At 42.6% G+C, this 14,610-nt stretch overlaps 1 protein-coding gene across 4 annotated transcripts in view; it reads left to right on the top strand.

The window, feature by feature from the left end:
* SLC9A9 (solute carrier family 9 member A9) overlaps window positions 1-14,610 on the top strand; it is a 463,721-nt gene that overhangs the window by 350,114 nt on the left and 98,997 nt on the right. For all 4 annotated transcript variants that reach the window (XM_033958486.1, XM_033958485.1, XM_033958487.1 and 1 more), the window contains exon 13: window positions 13,323-13,371. In XM_033958486.1, coding sequence (XP_033814377.1) covers window positions 13,323-13,371 — 49 coding nt within the window. The remainder of the gene's footprint in view (window positions 1-13,322; window positions 13,372-14,610) is intronic.

The following is a 14,610-nucleotide window of genomic DNA, read 5'->3' as shown; positions in this document are numbered from 1 at the left end:
AAGCTCGCGGGGATGGGATCAGCTCATGGGGATGGGGACAGAGCTCAAGGGAATGGGGTGGGGATAAGGACAGAGCTTGTGGGACAGAGACACAGTTTGTTCCCCTACCAAACTGTAGGCACACCCTATTTATGCCAGGATTTTCTTGGCCTAAATACCTGGTGCCTACGTCCAAAACTGGTGCCTAAGTCCCTCCATTCAAAATATGCCCTTGATCTGCCTCCTAACCACACCTACTCTGTGGTAGGTGCCTTGGACTATGTGCCTACCAAATTACCTAACATCCAATTAAAGCCAATTATGAGGTGTTACGTGCCAATTATTGGTGCTGATTTAGCCTATTAATCAACTAAGTTAGGTGCCTACATCAGCCAGGTGTGCCAATGTAGGTGCCTAACTTTGTGCCCAATTTACAAAGCTGCAGTCATGATGCCGCCACGGTAAATGCACCAAAGCTCATAGGAACTGAATGGTGTATATACCGTGGCCGCATCACTACTACGTCTATGTAAAAGGGGCCCTTTAAGCGGACTTATAGAATCCGTAGGGTTGCCAGATTTTCTCAGCTGAAAATCTGAACCCCTAGACCCGCCCAGTTCCGCCTAGACCCGGACAAAGTGTCAGGTTTTGAAAAGCCGTCCGGACCCCCGTACATGTCCTCAAAAGGGGGACATGTTCAGGGAAATCCGGACGTCTGGTAACCCTAAGAATCATGGCCTAAAGGCTTATGCCAGGGGTAGACCATTCCGGTCCTCGAGAGCCGGAGCCAAGTCAGGTTTTCAGGATCTCCACAATAAATATGCATGAGACAGATTTGCATCTCAAGGAGGCGATGCATGCAAATCCATCTCATACATATTCATGGTGGAGATCCTGAAATCCTGACCTGGCTCTGGCTCTCAAGGACCGGAATTGCCTACCCCTGGCTTATGCACTAATATCAGGGGTAGGGAACTCCAGTCCTCGAGAGCCGTATTCCAGTCAGGTTTTCAGGATTTCCCCAATGAATATGATTTGAAAGCAGTGCATGCAAATAGATCTCATGCATATTCATTGGGGAAATCCTGAAAACCCGACTGGAATACGGCTCTCGAGGACCGGAGTTCCCTACCCCTGCGCTAATTGGTTACTTGTATTAATGCAGAAAAAGCCTTCTCTCCACCCCCAGACCTGCCCCCCTTCACCATCAAAGCAATGCTTCTGAGGCAGAGTACTATGAGCATTTTATTGTAATTGACTAAAAAATGATGTGTAAATTGTTGTAAAGGCAAATATTAACCTGTAACAAAAATGATTGTGGCTGAGTAATAAGTGTCTCGTGTATGATTATTAGTTTATTTTGTGTGTGTGTGTGGAGGGGGGTTGTGTGTGTGTGTTTGTTTCAGAATAGTTCTTTATAGCCTCATCAAAAAAAAAGTGTTCTCATAAACAGAACCCAAGCACAACCTCATCAGACAGTTGTGCTCAAGGGATGTTAATGGTAGGATGGCTAATAGCAAACCACATTTATCAGAGAATTAAAAAAAAAACAATAGAATGCCAATGGCAACCTTTCCAAATGATCTCAGCGAGAGCAGAATTAACAGTGACACAGTGAGCAGAGAAAAACTGAGATGCATCTTAGAAAAAACAACTGCTGTACTGTTTATTTCCTTATGATGAATGATGTCTGTCACCCCAGATCCAGATATTGTGGCTAAACTAAATAGTTTTTAAACACCTGGAGGCAGGGCTCTCCGCTATCTATTTTGTCTGTTAAGCATTTACCTACCCTTCATTCCATCCCTCTATTGTTCATTATCTACAATGCAGGGGACACTTTTACCATCATACAAAATAAACAGGGATTCAGAATAATGATGGGATGAGCACAGTATCCGCAGCGGTTAAAGCAAGGAGAAAGCCTGAGTTCAGGTTGGTACTGGAGTACTAGAACAGGAGGGGGAGCAAGGTCGTAGAGCCCTGCAGTGTTCCCGTCTTCTGTTTTGCCGTGAGACAATTGCCAGCATAGGCAATAGCATAGGAAGGGTTCGGCGTAGCATAAATGCTTTAGAACCGAGGTTCCAACCTGTGATCTGCAGACCATTGGAAGTCCATGAGCTCGTTACGAGACACAGAGAAGAGAAAATGAAGCCTTTTCATGCTGATGTAGTTCATGGAAATGACAAAGCACATTATTTTGTAAAAGCCTTCTCATACGTACATAAGAGTTGCCATGCTGGGACACACTGAAATTCATCAAGCCCAGGATCCTATTTTCAACAGTGTCCAACCCAGGTCGCAAGGCCCCAGCAAGATCCTAAGGAGTAAAAAAAAGATTGTATTCTGCTTATCCTGGGAATTTGTAGTGGATTTCCCCAAGCTATCTCATTAATAACATAACATAATTCTTTATTTATGTACCGCGCAGATGCCTTTCGGTTCATGGCGGTGCACAAAAGAATGCAACAAGGAGCTAAACCATGAGGAAGTACGGCACTCAAAAACTCCCTATCTGTCCCAGATAGGGATCACAATCTGTGCTAAGGTGCCTGGAGAGTAATAAAGAGAACGTAGAGCAAAAAAAAAAAAAAAAGCTGACAATATTAAGTTCAAATTAAAAGAAGGAAAAAATAAATATAAATAAATAAACAGTAAATAATAATTAATAACAAAAACAAATATAGGAAGGAGAAAAGAAAAAATAATGGGGAGTAGTTTGAAATCAGTCATTAGGCAGCTCAATCGTCATAGTAGGTAAGGACCAGGAGCAGTAGATCACAGAAGCAAAAGTCTCGAAGCAGCCGAAGGCAAGCGGCCCGAGACTGAAGAAGAAGTCCACAGAGGCAGGCAACAGGCCGAGGAGAGAAGAAGGACCCAGCAGTCAGCCACCTCCGACAGGGCTGACCCACCGGCTGCATGCTGCATCAGCTGGGCATCCGCAACCCCGTCATAATGACTTTATGGACTTTTAGGAAATTATCTAAACTTTTTTTTCAAACCCTGCTTAGCTAACCAATTTCACCAGGATTCCAGACAATTGGTAGGAAGACAATGCTTAGGATACGACAATTGGTAGGCTCTAAAGGCATGGGAGAGAAGTCAAGCCTTCATCCGCTTCCTGAAATAGAGATAGCATTGAGAGTTCCAAAGTGTGAAGGCTACTCCTAAGAATGGACACTGGCATGTATCATACCTGATGGTACACAGTGGCATAGTAAGGGGGGGAGTAGGGGGGGTCCGCCCCGGGTACCATGTTGGTGGGGGCGCTGGCACCCCTCCTCCTCTCCGTCCCCGTCTCTTCCCACTCCTCCCCTTGCCACGCGCGCACTCCTCCTTCCCTTCCCCCATGCCTCTAGCTGTTCACCGCTGCGAGCAACAACTTATTTTATTATTTTTTTTTTGTAACCATTTTTAGTAGAAAGGGTACAAGCAAAAAACAAAAGGAATTGACCCCCAAATATCCACAAAGAAGAAAATCCAGAGAAAACCAAAAAAACTCTGTGGAGTGACGATGTTCCTAAATGGACTTTATTTGAAAGTGTCAAAGTTCCAAAGGTCCACTGAAATCATCCACATAAAATAATTCCATCCACATAAAAGTAAATCATCCACATAAGAGCCTTAAAGGACCTAGTCCGCTAGGGATACAGGACCCAACACGGTCCGCGTTTCGACAAAAAGTCTTTTCCATTGCAAATGCAAGCAGTGTCTCACTTCTGGCTCACCACACAATTGTTTCCCACGTACTCACCCTTATTAGAAAAGGTACAACAGGGTAACAGGAATAACAGAAATACCAAAGGCTCAAATACAAGTACTGACAAAACTTAACATTCAGACCCGTAATAGATTGTCAGTATTTATAATGGTGTTGCCAAGGGATATCAGACTCCCCCCTAGCACACTCTAGTTCCTCAGGGGTTCAGTTCCTCATGCTTCCCGATATTGCATATCTATTTTACTTTTTATATCTTAAATATTTCATTTGATATCTCCTTTTGCTATTAATTCTATTGTGCTTATTGTTCACAAGTTTTATCCATTCCAGTGCATTTTAATTATTTAGTTTAATAATTTAATAACTTAGCTTTTCAGCTAATGAATCTTGAGTCGCTTTTACCAAGGCGTTTCGCTCATTCTTTGTCAAGGCTGGGGAGCTACTATTTATGTTCATTTCATTTACTTGCCGCCAGCTACAAATAAATTTAGAAACTTAGGAACTTTTGTCACTAACCCCTCCCCCCCCCCTTTTACAAAACTGTGGAAACGTTTTTTAGCGCAGGCCAGCGCGCTCAATGCTCTGCGCTGCTCCCGACACTCATATACGAGTGTCAGGAGCAGCACAGAGCATTCAGCACGCCCGCCTGCACTAAAATCCACTTTCCTGTTTTTGTAAAAGGGGGCGGGTTTAAAAACGTAATAAAACTACACAATATTTACCCTTGCAAACCTAAGTAATTAATTGCTTTGCACAGTTGGGGTTTTTTAAACATCATATTTATTGAGTTTTGTGCTTTAAAAATACAGTCAATACTAACATCAAACAGCAAACAGTAGAAATGAGCAGGAACAGTCAGGTGTATCGTGTTATTCCTTCACGGAGACCTACAGAAACCAAGCCTCCCCCACCCCCCGAACCCCCTGCCCCTCACACTCCAGTGTCAAAAGTTCAATAGAGAACTTCTAGCTCTATGGGACAATCCCTCCCAGACAGGAGCCCATGTTCTCCTGAATTTCCTCCATGAACCAGGACCTCCCCGCCGGACATCCAGATATTCAAATTTCAACAAAGTGAACAATTCATTTCTCCACATAGTAAGGGTAGGCGCTTCAGCTTGGCGCCACAACAAAAGAATACATTGCTTTGCATAGGTAAGTATCTCGTTATACATTTTGAATAGATTTTGTGCTGCATTTAGTTTCACCTGAATAATACATAAAGACGGGGGGAGGGGGGAGCGCATTATTTGACAGGGATTTTTTTCCGCACTGTGAAGTCCAAAGCACCTTGGCCTTCAGATTTTCAGTCTGTAGTTACATATCTTAAAAGTGTCACTAGAAATTGGTCTTTCTTCAGTTGCATCTCTGGTAAACACACTATAAACCCAGCTCACATAATCAGTCCCAGGTAGCTATTCCACAGTACAGATATGATCCCAGCTGTCTGGAAAATAAATTGCTTCTGTATGGGGAGGGCAATCCATGGAGGGGGGGGCAATCCATGGAGGTCCGTTTTGAGTCTATTGGCAGAAAGGTGTTCAAACATTTGTTTACGCTGCAGCCTCTTGCCCTGTTTTTAATGAGCTACTGGACTGCACAGAATGCTCTTCTAATATCTCAAGTTTCTTTAACCAACATTTGTCTCGTCTGGCAGACAAATGAATACTTTCAGAAGTCTGTGGCAGCCTGAGGGCAAATCTTCAATCACAGTCATAACTACTCCTATCTCTCATGAAATGGGGAAGACGCAGCAGCTCTAAACTAATCAACAAGTTAATATCTTCAGAAGTTTCTCCCAGTTAAAGGGGGAAAAAGTAAGGCTGTTCCATTAATAGTTATTCTTTCATTTCCCTGAGCTAGTTCAAAGATCAAAGTTTTAATAAAAAAATATAGGAATATGTGTGCCTGAGGGGACACTGATTTGTGAAGTTAAGAGTTATAGCAGGCATACATTTCTTATTCTCTGCCCTTCCATGTTTTTATATAATATTTTAAAAAACCATACACTATTATCAGTTCTGTTACAGTCACAGATATTAAGGAATCATGGATTTTATATTGAGGGCTGCTTTTACTAAGCTGCGATAGCGTTTTTAGCGCACGCTAAACCCGCGCTACGCGGCTAGAACTAACGCCAGCTCAATGCTGCCATTAGCGTCTAGCGCGCGTAGCAATTCTGCACACGCTAAGCATGCACTAAAATCGCTATCGCAGCTTAGTAAAAGGAGCCCTAAGTGTTGGAACTTTCTCGATTAAACCATTGCCAAAAGGACAGATTTGATAAGTGTATGAAACATAAATTTTAAAAATGTATAAAAGCCATAAAAGCTATGAACATATTCTATATGTTCTGACTTCCACAAAAATCATGAGCTAGGTCCTATTATCAAGTTGCGGTAAAATGTGACCTTAGTGCACCCCTAGGTATATAATTTTTTTAATTATATTGAGTTTTGTTTTGAAGCCTGCCATGTAAGTCTTTTCTTGGCAAAGAGTCTTTATGAAGATGAACATTATTTTTGGTGTGTTAGTGGGTAGTTGGTGATATGATCTTTGAAAGATTTATGTATTTACCACAATGTACTTTTTAATATTTGTTATATGTAACTGTTTTGTTTATTTTCTGTTTTTAATTCTATAATGTACCCCGAAGCAGGCAATTAGCCAAAACATGTTAGGTCTTTGAAATTAGAACAAGAAAGCAAGTGGTGAAGGGATTGTACACATCAGCCTTAGAACCCAATGAGATTTATTAAATATAATGATACATTAAAAGAGTGTTCTTCAACCACCAGTCCATGGGCCAGTGCTGGTCCACAAAAATTTCCTGCCGGTCCACAGGGTGCATCAGGCCCAAAACAGTGTTCTTCAACCGCCGGTCCACGATGCAATTGATGTAATGTAATGTAATTTATTTCTTATATACCGCTACATCCGTTAAGTTCTAAGCGGTTTACAGAAAATATACATTGAAATTATGAGTAAGAAAGGTACTTAGAAATTCCCTAACTGTCCCGAAGGCTCACAATCTAACTAAAGTACCTAGAGAGTAATAAAGAAGTGAAAAGTAGAGATAGATAGAGGTAAAATAAGAAAATAAACATTCTAACAAGATTGTATTAAACTTAGTACTTTGGAAGGTAGAGGAGAGAAAGGAATAGATGCAGAAGGAGGAATCGTTGTACAAAAGAATTCTGGAGAAATTTAAATGGTAGAAATAAAACAAAACAAAAACAATGAATAAGATTAAGAATAATTCATAAACTGGAAAAAAAGAGAAATAAAACAATGTCTACAATCCACGGTTTCGGCTTCGGTGATGAAGTGGAGCAAGTCAGTTCTGGAGGAATGATGATGATCCCAGAGAAAAGAGCTCTCCAGGGAAGAGGCTTGGCTGATAGTCTCTGGATGCCCACATCTCCTCCTCTGTGATGTTCTCCCTCATGCAATCCTCTTTACGACATACTGCCCGCACTCCTGCCGCCACCCTGATCGGCTGCTCCAAGGAGACTGCCCTAGATGAGGCCTGTGGTGACTGTCAGAGTTCCTCTTCTGTGGAATTATTGATGTGGCGTTATCTTCGAGCCAGCTTCCTCTTCCTAACTGATTCAGTGCACAAAGCCACGGGCAGTGGCTCCTACAGGCATCCTGCGCCTGAACCGGAAGCCTTCTCTCTGACGTTGCAACGTCAGAGAGAAGTCTTCCAGATGAGGCACGGGATGTGCAAGGTGCAATTAGTACTATTATGGGTGCGGGGTCTGGGGTGGAGATTGGGTAGAGATGGGCTGGGTCTGGCCCATGACTTATCCCAGTGTTCTTCAACCGCCTGTCCACAGACCGATGCCGGTCCACGGACCAATGCCGAGTCCACCTCTCTCTGCTTCTGCTTAGAGCTTTCCATCTTCTTTTATTTCTGCCGGTCCATGGGTGTAAAAAGGTTGAAAAACACTGCATTGAAACATATCACATGTATAAATATAGATTCCGTTTTCTTTGCTGCTGGACCAAACACGTGTCAATATAAAAAGTACATATATAAATCAATAAGATATGTTTAAATTAAATTCAAATGATACATACTTTGATATTTTTAATTAAATATGTATCGTTTTGATTTATGTATGTATTGATTTATATATTTAGTTTTTAGATTGGCACTCTCACCCCTGAGGAAGGCTTTTCATTTGAAGCCGAAACACGGATCATGTTTGGTCCAGCAGCAAAGAAAACAGACTTTTATATTTATACATGTGGCATGATTTAATGTAGCAATATATTTAATAAATTTCTTTGGTCCTAAGGCTGATGTGTACAATCCCTTCCAAACTTGCTTTCTTGTTCTGGTCTGTTTTACGTGGGGTCTTTTTCCTTTTTCTTGTTCAGCGTGCATTGGTTACCCGTTGAACATAGAATTAGTTATAAAATCTTACTCTTAACTTTTACAACACGTTTAAATAATCAACCAGAATTCATTAATAGACTTTTAATTCCTTACAGTCCTTCAAAATCGCTTTGTTCACAGAACCTTCTTGTCATACCATCATTAAAATCAATCAACACATTGCATTCTAATAATTTTGTGGTCACTGCCCCTTCTCTTTGGAATTCGCTGCCCAATCAGTTGCGCAGTGAATCCGCAATAAATCAATTTAAATCAAAATTAAAAACATTCTTGTTCCAGGATGCTTTTGGAGAATAACTGTCCTCTTAAGGACAAAATCAAACTTTATCGCTTTTTACCCTAACCTATTGTCTTTTTCTCTTTCATTGTGCTCTTTCTCTCACGATTGTAGTTCTCTCCTCTCTTCCCTACTGTTTGAAGTTAGTCCTTACGTCTTATTATGTGTGTGCACGTGATGAAATTGCATCGTGTCTGTGCATGTGCGACTGTCATCTGGGGGCGGAGCTGGGGCACGGAACAGGGTGGGAAAGAGGCAGAACTGGGCAGTCCTGGGGGCGTGGCCTTGGGTCCGGATTTTCTTGAAGGAAAATCTGGTAAGCCTACGCTAAACCGTCTGGCAATGATCAAGACAGAAGCTACAGGGTCTTCCCTCTTGCCTATATCGCTATAGGCTCTTCTGGTCTCGATCCCACCCTCCTATGAAATTACTTCCTGTTTTTGAGAGGCGGGATCGAGACCGGCAGAACCTATAGCGACGTAGGCAGGAGGGAAGGACCCACAGTTTCTGACTTCATTATTACCATCCAGTTTAGCGGGACTGGAGCCAAAGGCAGGGCTGATGGCAGCCGAGCGCTGGAAGAGGCAAAGGGTTAAAAGTGATGGGAAGAGAGGTGGAGAGAGAGAGAATTGAGATGTTAGAGGAAAGAGGGGAGAGGATATGCTGGATGGAGGAGGCAAGAGAGAAGCAGCTGGTTAGAAGTGAAAATCTAGAGGGGGAAAGAAAGAGAAGATGCTGGAAGGGAGAGAGATAGCAAAAAAAACAAACAAACAAACTGGATGAAAAAGATGGAAAGCTCTAAGCAGAAGCAGAGAGAGGTGCAGAAAAATAAATGGAGAAAAACTGAAAGGAAAAGGTCAAAGTTAGGGGTCCTTTTATCAAGCTGCGGTAAAGGTTTAACGCGCTTAATACCGCACGTTAAACCGCCTGCCGCGCTAACCGCTAACGCCTGCATTGAGCAGGCGTTACTTTTTTAGCCGGCCGCGGGGGTTAGCGCGTGATGAAATGTCCGATGCGCTAACCCCACTAGCGTGGCTTGATAAAAGGACTCCTTAGATATGGATGTAGGAGAGGAAGTAAAGAAGACAGGAAGGAGAGAAGTGGCATATGGACTAAAGACACAAGAAAGAAAACTAAGAAAAGATAGAAGACAGCAGAAACCGGGATAAACATGAATAAAAAGGCCAGACAACAAAGGTAGGAAAAAAAAATGTTATTTTTAATTTCATGAACAGAAAATGCAGTTTTACAGTAAATTTATACTGCTTTCTTTTTCTTTTCCAATGTGTTGAGTGCTGTTTCTCTGTCTCTTTCTCTGGTGTTGCACTGCATACAGTTTATGGCTTCTTGAAGTTTAATTTTTTTGTCAACATTTATTTAAGTTTGTAGCTGCTTTTTGTTGTGCTTTCCTATATAGAGGCCTTGTTTTGAATAAGTTAGCTTTGGAATATATGCATCACAGATCTTTTTATTATGTTTAATGACTTATGAGTTAGCTGATGGGGAAGGAAGGTTGAGCAGTCTCTATAGATTGGCTCACCATGATAACCCAAATTTCTAACCTCGGTTTATATTCAAGTCAACCTTTATTCCCCCCTTTTTTAGGGGAGAAGGATATCTCGGCTGATATTTGGATTGGTTTATATTCGAGTATATACGGTAGGTCATTTTACAGTGACTGGAAGTTGAGTTGAAAGCAGCCTGAAAAAAGTGGCCTTTTAGCTTGGATTTGAATACTGCTAGAGATGTGATAGGCATGTCAAGTGTCATTCTGTTCTTAACACTTGCCTAAATTGCTGGCCTGATTCCAGTACAAGGCATGGAAAATGGAGAGAGACCCGACGGAATGTGGGATTAGAAATATGGTTGAGCAATAACCGGCTGTGCATTATAGCAGGACATGCTTATCCATCTTACTGTATCTAAGATCATTTTCAAGTACCATGTAGAGAGTTGCACAGGGACAGAAATGCCACCCATCACCGCCCATCCCCGCCAGGATCCTCTCCGTCCCCACCCGTCTCTGCCAGAATCCTCTCCGTCCCCACCCATCCCGGCAAGGAATTACCTCCATCCCCGCCCGTCCCCGTAAAAAGCAGCAATTACTTCTGACAGGATCATCAATTCCACAGTTTCTTTTGCTGTTTTCCTTGTGGAATCTCTTTGGTGGAACCCTTTTTTTGTTTTCTGTTCAGGTAATTAACTTATAAACCCCCTCTTTTACTAAGGCTGACGTGTCCATTATATTATATGGACGAACTGTGCTTCCAAAGCCTTCCATCCCCGTGGGAGTCCCGTTGGCTAGGGGGGGTCCCCGTGGGAGTCCCGTGGGCCAGAGGGGGGTCCCCTGTGGGAGTCCCGTGGGTTAGGGGGGATTCCTACGGGACCACCGCGGGACCCGCGGGATTCCAGCGATCCCCGTTCCTGTGCAGACCTCTAGCACCATGCTGACCTCATGTGTAACTTTCTTTAAATTAGCCCCCTCTTATTTTCTTACTCCTGTTAATCTTATCTATCTGTATGTTCCAAGCTTACATCCTATGCTGTCTGTTAAAATGTTTTATCGCATATTGGGGTACTTTTACTAAGGCACGCTAACCGATTTAGCGCATGCTAAATGCTAAGGTGCTCATTATATTCTATGGGTGCCTTAGCATTTAGCTAGCGCACCCTAGCAAAAGGACCCCATTGTGTTGACATTGCAATCTAGCACACTAGGACATACTTTGTATTGTAATTTGAATCTTTTTACTGCTGTAATTGTCTATTGCAAGGGTGCCAAATAGGTCGATCGCGATCAACCGGTAGATTGCAAGGCAAAGTGAGTCGATCGCGGAACCCATCCCGGGCTCCGTGATAGACTCGCATTGCCTTCACAATCTACCGGGCCAATCAGCCTTCCTCTCCCCGACAGGCCAGTCAATCGCTGCCTGGCTGGCCCGGAACTTCCTCTCCGACGGCAGAATTGACATCGGGGAGAGGAATGCTGGTCGACCAATGCAAGCAGGGAGAGCTTGGGGCAGCGGTGGCTTTGGGGCTTGTTCCCCGATGACGGCGGCTTGGGGAAGGGCAGGGAGAAAGAAAGAAAGGAGGCAGGCAAGGAGACAGAAGGAAAGAAGGGAAACAGAAAGAAAGAAAGAAAGAAAGAAAGGGGGCAGAAGAGAGAAAAAAAGAAAGGGAGGCAAAGAGAGAGGAAGAAAAAGTTGGTGGAGGGAATGAGGTCTGGAGGAGAGGAAGCATACAGGCTGAAAGCAGGGAAGAAAGATTGGATGCACAGTCAGAAGAAGAAAGTACAACCAGAGACTCATGAAATCACCAGACAACAAAGGTAGGAAATATGATTTTATTTTCAATTTAGTGATCAAAATGTGTCAGTTTTGAGAATTTATATCTGCTGTCTATATTTTGCTCTATGGCCTCCTTTTACTAAACCGCAATAGCGGTTTTTAGCACAGGGAGCCTATGAGCGTGGAGAGCAGCGCTCGGCATTCAGCGCAGCTCCCTGCGCTAAAAACTGCTGTCACGGTTTAGTAAAAAGGGAGGGGGGTATATTTGTCTATTTTTGTATGGTTGTTACTGAGGTGACAGTGCATAGAGCCATCTGCCTTGACCTCTTTGAAAAAAACCCTGGAATATAAATAAGTAACTTTTTCTGTGCGTACAGTGTGCTTTGTGTTTTTTAAAAATTTTATTGTTGGTAGATCATTTTGACTTGGTCATTTTTAAAGTAGCTCGCAAGCCCAAAAAGTGTGGGCACCCCTGGTTTGACTTATTCTTGCTACACACCGTCTTTAGTGAGTTCCTTCAAAAAGGTGGTAAATAAATCCTAATAAACAAATAAAACTGCATTTTTTGGGGAAAGCTGGAAGCGGTTAGAATTTTGACCCTCTTCCATTCTAAGAGCATATGTCTTTTGAATTATACGGGGTGCCTACAAAAACTCTCCTTTTAAATGGTTACAAAACCAAAATTTATTGGAATATTCTTTCACCTTTGAGGCTACAGTTTCATCAACGCTTAAAGTATTCCTTTTATTAAGATGCGGTAGCCATTTTAGTGCGCGCTAAATGCTAACGTACGCCAACGCATTCGTAGGATATAATGGACGCGTTAGCACAACGTTAGCATTTAGCGTGCGCTAATTTTTAGCCCGTGCTAAAATGTCTAGTAAAAGGACCCCTGGATGTGCGCCCTACCTGTTACTCGGCAAACATCGATGCAATTATCGACCTTGGACCAGACTCTCTGAAGCATATCCAGTGTGATCGCGTTTATAGCTTCAGTGATGCGTTCCTGCAGATCATCCATAGTTGCGGGTGGTGGAAGCACGCACCCCCAAAGGAAAAAGTCACAAACAGTAATGTCCGGTGATCTCGGGGCCACTTGAGGAACACCTGGTCATTTTGTCACATTGCATTACATTACATTAGTGATTTTTATTCCGCCATTACCTGGCGGTTCAAGGCGGATTACAGAAGAGGAGTTCTGGACATGTCCAGAGGTGATACAGAGTAGAGCGGGTTGCTTCAGAGGATTGAAATGTGTCATACGGTGTTAGTTAGTCTTCATGGATTTCTTAAATAGCAGGGTTTTTATTTCTTTTCTGAAAGTTTTGTAGTCCGAGGTCATTGTCTGAAGGTTGTAACGTCTGCACCAATTGCAGCTTATAAGGGCGAAAGTGCAAGCGATTGTGTAAGATCTTGCTAACCGTGCTTTTTGGGACTTGTATTTGCTGTCATCTTATCTATAAACATATTCCAATAAATTTTGATTTTGTAACCCTTTAAAATCAAGGAGTGTTTTTGGGGGGGCACCCTGTATTTCCTCATTTCCTACCTCTCTTGCATAATCTCATATATGAAGCCACTTTATGCAGATTCCTGGCTAAAAGAGTAAATGTTGACATGTTAGACAATTGACTGTCCTTGTTTCCTTTGACAGGGTAGGCGTAGACCCAGATGAGGACCTGAAAGCAGTAACTTCAAATCAGGCAAGACCAGAAAACACGTACTGCTATAAATGGAATCTGACAGTGTCATGGTATAATGTTCCCAGAACACCATTCAATAAGTCTTGCTTGCCCTCTGTCAGTAAATATGGATTTGAGCAACTAAATGCATAATTATTTGTGTGTAGCCAGCTGACCTTAATTACCTTGCTTCAGTGTATATAATGTGCAGCCTCTGTCAGTACTACATCTAACATTGTTGTATGTCCTAATGCCTGGTTAGATTTGTATTCTGTTACTATTGGGCCAATTTGCTCAACACTTGTATTAGTCAACGCACCCTAAATAGTGACAAAACATTAATTACATGGTGTTGGTGTAAACCAGTGTCTCTCAAACCTTTTTAGCTCTGGCACACTGAATGGAGCAAATGTTTTTTTGTGACACATTATAATTGAAATTAGAAAACTGCCGTGTTGAAAGAGGACTGCACCTTAACTTTGATCCCAAAAAAGCTGGACTCTCCTTGCTACTATTTGACTACAGCAACTTTATTCAGCTAAGTAACTGGAGGGACAAGTGTCTGATTTTTTTCATTCTCTGTTCAGGTCAGTGGGTTAGGCATTCGGGACATTGCAGGACAGTGAACTTTTTGTCTTCCACTTTTATATATATTTATTTATGGCACATTGTTTGCACTTGACTTGCACTTTAAAGCACCCAGGAGCACCTGATGATGGTGTGCGGTTGGCAGTGAGTGGTAATCTCTGCTCAGTGTTTGCTGGCTTTGCTATTCTAAGCACTACAGCTGCTCTTTGAATCGCTCTTTAAAGCTTTCAAACTCACGCTGAGGGTGCTCCTTATCTTACAAATTTAGATTTGAGGTCTATATATATTTTTGGTGGAGTCTAGGGAGTAAACTTTCCTGCAATGTCCTAGGGCACACCCAACTTATATTTTGGTGTCTTTTAAGGATATTTTGTCTTGGGGGTTTTTCTCTCTTAACCATAAAATCCAGCAGAGTCACATCTTTCAAAGTGCATAAGAATTACATAAGTACATAAGAATTGCCGCTGCTGGTTCAGACCAGTGGTCCATCATGCCCAGCAGTCCGCTCACGTGGTAGCCCTCTGGTCAAAGGCCAGCGTCCTAACTGAGACTAGCCCTACCTGCATACGTTCTGGTTCAGCAGGAACTTGTCTAACTTCGTCTTGAATCCCTGGAGGGTGTTTTCCTCTATGACAGACTCCGGAAGAGCGTTCCAGTTTTCTACCACTCTCT

This window comes from Geotrypetes seraphini, chromosome 9 (genome assembly GCF_902459505.1).
Source record: "Geotrypetes seraphini chromosome 9, aGeoSer1.1, whole genome shotgun sequence".
Taxonomy (NCBI): Eukaryota; Metazoa; Chordata; class Amphibia; order Gymnophiona; family Dermophiidae; genus Geotrypetes; species Geotrypetes seraphini.
The sequence above is the reverse complement of the archived record's forward strand: the minus strand, read 5'-3'. Positions and strand labels throughout refer to the sequence as shown.